The sequence below is a fragment of the Crotalus tigris genome, unplaced genomic scaffold, assembly GCF_016545835.1.
Source record: "Crotalus tigris isolate CLP2741 ecotype Arizona unplaced genomic scaffold, ASM1654583v1 scf7180000017771.5222438, whole genome shotgun sequence".
NCBI lineage: Eukaryota > Metazoa > Chordata > Lepidosauria > Squamata > Viperidae > Crotalus > Crotalus tigris.
Genome location: NW_024096622.1, coordinates 1,711,866 through 1,720,093, shown reverse-complemented (window position 1 = coordinate 1,720,093; position 8,228 = coordinate 1,711,866). Strand labels below are relative to the sequence as shown.

The following is an 8,228-nucleotide window of genomic DNA, read 5'->3' as shown; positions in this document are numbered from 1 at the left end:
AAGTCTCAGTCATGTAACTGAATCATCATGGGAACATCAGCAATCAGTGAATGGGTGAATAGATGGATGGATGTAGAATATTCACAAATCTCTAAACTTCTCCCGATACAAAATATGAAACCACTAAATCTTCCCTCCCCTTTCTCACAATCCCTTTGTGAATGGCATCCCAGAACATCCAGTAGAAATTGCTACATAAAGAGTAAGGCAACATGTTTGATAGTATGGAGATCTGTTCAAGTAAGTTTTTAATAGAGTGCACCAGTGAATGTGAATTAGCATGACTTTCATTAAAAAAAAAGTTTAAAGGAGTACCAGATAAAAAGGAACACAGTTCTTTCTGGCCAAAACATCATCTGTTTCCTAAGACAGTACATGTTCATTGCTGAGCAGAACTGTTACAGAAGAGCTACATCACAGTACAGTACAGCATCTCAAGTCCATCTGTCAGAAGCCATTCTCAAATGGCACATTTAGCTACACTTACAGCCTTCTAAATTCAGGTTACAGAGTTTACCACATTTTTTTTTGCTTTTTGCTTTTAAATAAAGTGATAATTTGGGGTGATTTTTCTAATCTTTATAAAAGTGTGCAGATGGGGCCATATGTTGAAGTTACATAAATTACAACATTAAATAACATTGCACAACCAACTGCTATGATTAATTCAGTACAAGATAATATTAAAAATGTACCATATCCTAATGGTTTTGCAGTTTGAATCACTAATTATGAAGGGGTTGTCTTACCTAGGCAACTGCCTGCACACAGCTGCACTTCACAGGTATAATGATTTTATAATAAATACAAGAAAGTGGGCAAAATATTCAAAACTCAAAGATACATGTTAACAGAATTTATACAATCACATCAAACAATGTAATAAACAATCTAGGCTTAAAAGTATATGAAGATCCATGTATTCTTTTGGGGGAATTATTCTAAAACCAGTTAATTCCTGAGGTGGCATTTAACATTAATCATAGTTTCATAATTCTTGTGCTATGAAAATCTCAGTATGAAGGTAGCATTTTCACAAATTGGGAATTGTAGTCTTCTGAAGGTAGCAAACTGTATTTCATACTACAATATGGATATATTATGCATATTTTTACTCTAGTGAATCATTTGATCCAAGAATCTAAGGACATTTAAGATTGCAAATAAAAGTAATCCAACATTTTACTTTATTCCCCAGTATGTTTCAGAACCCATTTTCTTCACTAAGTGCCAACACTGTAAACTTGTTTGCATTTTTTTCTGAACTAAACACTGTTTCATAAGGGATGGTAAGAGTGAAAAGGGGAAACAGGAGGAATCCTGTGTAGACTACGTACCAACTTTGTTTTACTGAATTTATATGTGGTTTGTTAGAAAACAAAACTGATTAAGCTACACTTCTGAAAACCATTTTTGTGCATTTTTTTTAAAACTATGGACAGGTTTTTTTTTTTTTTTTTTAAAAATGCATTGTAGAGGTAAGATTTATAAAAACCACCAAAAAAGGGAAAAAAAGTCTAGAAAGAAATTTTCAATTCAAAGTAAACATACTTCTGTGCTGATGTCTAAACAACTATACAAGGTCTGTATTTAAGCCTTCTTACTATACAACTTTATGAACATAAAATGAACAGAATGTTCTATGTACTTACCTGTCTTTTTAATGTAGGTCATACAGAATTAAATTTTACAATTCAGAATAACTATGTATAACCTTATTGCAATAAGGACAATCTCTACATGGGGAGTTTCACAGGCCAATCATATTAGGCATAACCAGTACATTCAAAACATAAGCTTGAATCTTCCCTGATCCCAGAAATGTTACTTCTCTCTACAGCTTAAGCTCATTTGCTATTTTGGATGCAATGTTTTTAAAGGCAATAGAAGTTCCCGATATTCGCTTGAAGCGGACTCCATTGAGTGAAAGGCGTGGCAATTTACATACTTCCATCTCCCACTGAACAAGGCTATCCTGTCGTGCATCCCCATGAACACAGAAGAGCAGGAATCTTTCTTTTTGTTCGTAGTCACAGTTGTTAGCATCTAATACTTTTCTAATTTCTCTCATCATATCATTTGGGTCCATGGAACTCGTTGTTTTCATACTCCAGGTGAACCTCAAAGACCGTGGCTTGGAATCTTTGCCCTCTTCTTTTTCTCTTTCTTTTGGTTCCCCAGAAGTACTCCTGAAAAGGTGAATAATATTTTCACCCAAACAAAGCATTGGATCAAAATATCTTTTCAATTACAATCTTGCTGCTAAAAATAACAGTTTAACTCCAAAGGAGACTTCTCAGCTGTCACCAATTTAGCATTCTTTAGAACTGACCATCTGAACTCTAGACAGGACTTTGAAAATACACAAAACAGAAGAGAAAGAAAGCATGCTTAAAAAGCAGCAGGAAAAGGCAGCTACCCTAATCTCTAGAAATTTATGTGTATACCTCTTTATTATGGGAGTGTATTTTGCCAATTTAAAGATGTAGATTTAAAAAACAAAGATAATAATTTAGAATGCTTTTCATTTTTCTTTTTGACAATAAAGTCTTAAACAAATACTTTGCTCCAACTACACAGGAGAGTAATTCTTGTTACATTACTTTTGGGGGGAAAAAAATCTACATCCAACAACTACAAGGAATTGTTTTGTGCTATAAAAAAACACCAGAAATAACAGTAGCACAAGTGCATTGTCCCAAGTAGCATGGTGTTCTTTGCATCTTCTAAGCAAATCAGAAGCATTTGTAAATTAAGCATTCAGTAGGATAAATGACAGAAAAAAATTATCTCCCTGATATTCAGTGTACTTTAGGCATCAATTAACACACCATATTTATTGATTTATTTAAAACATTTATACAGCCACTCATCTTATATCAAACTCAGGGCAGCTCCCATTCCTCCCAAAAAACATGACATTTTATGAATTTTAGGTTCTGGAGCTCTTTGTCAATTGGGATATGAAAGAAACACAACTGTTAATCAACACCAGAATTATTACTCAATATATCATGTCTGTGTAGACTACTGGATAATGGGTTAACATGCCTTGGATAAACAAAGGAGCTTCCTGCCCTTTTGAAAGCAGCTCACCTCAACCACAAGCACATAACAAGCTACCCCCATAGCAAATAGCAAAAGAATTTCAGGAAAAGTGCATTTGACAAGGATCTGCATTGAAGAAAGAAAGAAGAATTCCAGGGTGGATGCAGAAGCACTTGTTGGTTTCTTCAGATCTTTTAGTATTCTTCCGAGTATTGCTTAAGCACAAACAAGTCATCATATGAACTTGACAGCACTTTTATATTAAGTTATGGTGTTCTATCATGTTAAGAGCTTTTTTGTCTCTGGTGGTGCTGATATGTCTACAGACGGAACCCACAAGACCGAAAAGTGTTAGTATAATCTATAGCACATGCAAGGATTAAAGCTGGAATTATTCCAGTTGTCTCATACTATTTTACAGATACAAAAGGAACTCTATCCTTATTCATGTGGCTAAGAGTTATTGCACTTATATGCACTTTTGTGCATTAGATTAATGACCAAAGCAGCAGGAATTCTGAACTCAATAGCTTAAGCCAGAGATTACCAGCATGAAAGTTTATATATTAAATGTGTCAAGCACCACCTTCCATGAAGTATTAGGAACTATACAACATTCATATAGCTTGCATATCCCAGCATGAAAAAGCAACTCTTAATAAAACTTCCAACCAAATACAACGTCACTAAGAAAGGAGTGCTTGCTCAGATTCTAAGAGCAATTTCATGCACAGACTGTTTAACATGCAATGTGACTGAGATGATAACATAGGGTGTGCATGTCTTGCCTCTACAAAAAACATAAATTAATGCATGCAATTCTATTGGAGTGTAGGTTGCACTCCCAAGCCATCATTTTGTGCAGTCGACAGACTACATATATATATATATATATATATATATCTGTGTAGCCCTTGGCATAAACCAGAGATGCACAATTTTCTGGGACCAAGAGTCGCATTTACTTTTGGGGATTGCATTCTAAAATATGATGGGAGCTACCGAAAGGAGCAGACAGAGTATCTTTAGTTTAATTCAAAATGAATTACCATTACAGTGACTGTGTTAATCAATAGTTAATATGATTATCTTTATATATTTAATATTACTTTATGATTAATTAACAATTCTACAATGTGATGACATTTGAACACCATGGTCTTTGGGGGTAACATGCAACCTTGGGGATCTTTAATTGTGCATCCCTGATCAAATCCAGAAGTCCAAGTAGGATCTATGGAAACTAACTCAAAGGTATATACTGACATTAATTATTAAAAATGGTATTGGTCTAGATTATTTCTCTATATATGCCTGTATTAAACCAAAAGTGTCTTGCCTGAATATTAATAATTTTGCTTAGTATTTGCAGAGAAGCAGTAAGTATGGCCAGAGTGCTTATTTATTTAGATGATCAGGCCCTTAGCTTATGGTTGGAAAGACAATGTAGAGTAACACTCTGACCTTGGAAAGCCTTAGAAAGAATTCAACAGTCCATGCTAGGAACTGCTGTATAAGAACCTGCAGACAATTGCTGCTTTTATAATAAATTATTTAAAACAATAAGAGTTAAAGAAGAAAGAAACTGAACTCAAGATTAATATTTTAAAGATACAAGTTACCTAGAGATTTTGCCATTTTATGTATTAGTTTAAAAGCTTTCAGAATCATGAAATTTTGAGCACAAAGGGACCCAGCAGCGAAGTATTAATAGTGGCTCCTCACCTTGAGGTGTCAGTTCTGCCACTGGCTTCGCCTTCACTTGGATCCCTCAAAACAAAGTTAAGGTTAAGATTTTAATAAATGAAGGTTAAAAATAAATGAGTCAAGAACACCTGCATCTAGAACAACATTTAAATTACTGATGAACAAATATTCAGCAAAAAATTGTCATTTACTAAAATTTTAATTAACTTTTCCACAGTTTCAGCTCTTCATATGCAATTTATTTTTCACTATAGTGGCCAACTTTAGTTTCTTCATTCCCACTCCTATCCCTTACATCAATGCTTCCCAAACCTAGGTAAATTACCCAAAATTGGATAAGTGTTTCTTCTTTGGGTAAGGATACACAAACACATTACCAATCATAACAGGGACATTTAAAGAAGGACTTTCTGATAAGTGGTTTTGGGTAATAAAAAAGTTTTGGAAGCACTGCATCAGTGTTCCTCAATTTAACTTTAATATGTCTGGACTTCAATTCCTAGAATTCCCTGGCCAGCATGGGAATTCTAGAAACTGGTATCCAAACATTCTGAAGTTGTTACGGTTGAGAAATACTGCCTTACATTATGACTGAAAATAACCATCTGCTAACATATTCATAAACCAAAGTTTTGACTACCAGGGGTTCTCAACCTTGGCAACTTTAAGACTTGTGGATTTCAACTCCCAGAATTCCTCAGCCAGCTTTGCTGGCTGAAGAATTCTGGGAGTTGAAGTCCACAAGTCTTAAAGTTGCCAAGGTTGAGAACCCCTGGACACTATTGTTTTATTCTACCCATTTCTCACAAAGCATAGCATTGCTTAGAGCACTACAGCATTCAAGACCCAGGAATAATATTTTTAATTATGCCTCTAATATTTGCTATGTCATGACTTCATACCACAACACTGCACTTCATTTGATAATTGTATTAGGAATATATATTTGTCTGCAAATTTAGGGTACTAATACCCCAAAAAAACATGTTAAATTTATATCTTCCAGCTTCAACAGCTCCTATTTAGGAACTTAGTATCATTTATTTAGTACTCTTTTTTTTTAATGCAGTGTTCTGACAGAAGTTGTCTGAGGGCTTGGAAAAACAATTCTAATAATGCTTCATAAATTTGGTTCTATTCAAAACTAATTACTCAATATTTACCAATATATACCATAAAGAGTCTATATTGTTAAATATATTGTGAATTTTAATTTTATATTCAATACAATTATTTTTATCTCAATATATGTATGAATCAGTTATGCTGAACAGAGCATCCATTTATCTAAATGTATTAATGTATAATTTATTATTATTTCATTCAACATTATCACTAAATATTTAAAACATGGTCTGTGTAACTGTTGCTTAGCATGTGACCAATCAAATGAAATGTAGTATATGCTTGGTATTTTCCAGCAAACAATACATAGCTTTGGGATGATTGGTTCCGATGTCATCCAAATCAATAAACAGTTGATTTATTTGTAAATTAATCAGAAATTTTAATTTTAGTTAGTCTATCTTAGTTCCCTTCTATTGGTAGTTGATCATTGCATTTTGACAGGCACCATTTTTAACATGATTCAGTGGGCTTCTATAGATACCCACTGAATCACTTTCAGCTTAGTGGGTCACGAACTCTGCAAGCTTGATATATGCAGAAAGTTCCATATATAAGTTAGGGTGTATTTTAGATAAATTATTCTCTGTTATATCAAATCATAAATATGCCATGTGATTTAATATTATATCTAACAGATACTCCAGATGCCACTAACCATTTGAACACTAAAGAACACTTGTTCATGAAATATGTTTCTCAATCTATTAACTATGAGAAATCAAAAGGCTGGGTTAAAAAATATTGCAATCATAACAATTCCAAACAAAGACCTTGAAGCTGTATTACAAATATCTAGATACCTGATGAAGCTTAAATGTGAAGTATGAAATATAAATGTGAAGTGCTATGGGCCAAGTTCTGTACTGAAGTGATTAAAGAATGTATTTCAGAAGTGAAAAATGCTTTATTAAAAACAGAATATATATGGTACAAAAAAACAGTCAGTGTAGAACTCCCTCTGCAACTTAAGGCATTTAAACAAGATTCATAATGTATGTGTTTAGAAAGTCCTGTCTCAAGATGACACCTTGTTTTGAAAATACAAATGAATACAAAGTGAAATCACTTTTAACATTCGGAATGTTTAACTAGATAATAACTGATTTGGGATTTAAAATCTACTCATAAAGTGTCTTTTGTGGTCTAACGGTTTTAGAGTGTCTGCATTCATTAATTTAAATTTATATTGTCTGCTTTTCAGGAGAAAAGGTTCATTTTAGCCAGTGCTTAAAGTACTGCAGCAGACAGTAAAGCATTTTGTCCTGTGTATGAGAGATAAGACTTACAAAGATGATGCCTACGTTTTCAATGTTTAGAATTTTACTTAATACAATGTTTAGAATTTTACTTAATACAAAGAATCTGGAAAATTAGCTTAAAAGTTTTAAAATAATCATGAATACCAGATTCATGCAGTGTAGACATGCCAAAACAGAGAGATGCTCACCACAATTCCTTTTGTTGAAATGACATCCATGTAGGAATCTTGTGGTAGAATTGGCTTTTAATGTCTAAAATGCTAGCATGCCTATTAGCATTTGCACATACATTGGCCAATAGCATACTAAATGTTACATGTCATGCAAGAATCCAAGTTTCTTTAGCAATGGCATCAACAAATAAAATCATAATTATTATATCCCAAATCTTGAGAATTTTGGGGCTTCAATGGGGCTTCTAATGAGTTGTCAAAACAAAGCACTGACCTAAATGAAACCTGCTTAGTTTTAACAGTAATAGCCTCTTATTTCACAGTTTGCAATAACCTGGAAATGAAAACAATGGTTCTTACTAACCTGCGGGCAAATTTGGAAGTTATCTTGCTTATAATGCCAGTTGATGTTCCCCTTCTAGTTTGAGCAAATGTCCCCGTTTCGTGCGATGGTGAAGCAGGTGGCCCATTGTAAGTGGCATTGCGCCTCTCCCTTAGCTGCTCGCCATGGAAAGTGCTTCTGCTTGAACTCCCCCGAGGAAATCGGGATCTATCTGGTGTGGTAGTGCTAATACTGTGAGCAGACGGCGAAGCAGCAGGTGCTCTTTGAGTTGCACTACTGAAAAGGCAGAAGAAAGTTTAAAAAGCAAGAGGAAAAGAAAGAAATGAGTCAAGGCTTCTATTATGATTGGCACCACTCTTAAACTTATTCTGGACTAAAGCTGAAGTTGAAAATGGCATGTGTTCTCACTTTATTACAAACCTTATGCTTTTGAATTAATGTGGATTGCTTATTTTTTTAAAAAAAAAGCTTATTGAGAGAATAAGTTTAGAAATACTTTTGAAAAAGTACAGTCATATGTATGCAAGTTATTGGTTTCACAAGCATGGAGTGTATTTTAAAGTAGAAAAT

At 33.9% G+C, this 8,228-nt stretch overlaps 1 protein-coding gene across 6 annotated transcripts in view; it reads right to left on the bottom strand.

Moving 5' to 3' along the window:
• Positions 1-215: 215 nt before the first annotated feature.
• Positions 216-8,228, bottom strand: part of MARK1 (microtubule affinity regulating kinase 1) — an 81,447-nt gene continuing 73,434 nt past the window's right edge. For 2 of the 6 annotated variants that reach the window (XM_039341625.1, XM_039341628.1), the window contains exons 16-18: positions 7,680-7,934; positions 4,774-4,818; positions 216-2,189 (exon numbers count right to left, since the gene is read on the bottom strand). In XM_039341625.1, the coding sequence (XP_039197559.1) occupies positions 1,835-2,189; positions 4,774-4,818; positions 7,680-7,934 (655 nt within the window). In that variant the 3' untranslated portion in view covers positions 216-1,834. The remainder of the gene's footprint in view (positions 2,190-4,773; positions 4,819-7,679; positions 7,935-8,228) is intronic. The other 4 variants (XM_039341626.1, XM_039341629.1, XM_039341630.1 and 1 more) reach the window with 3 other exon arrangements.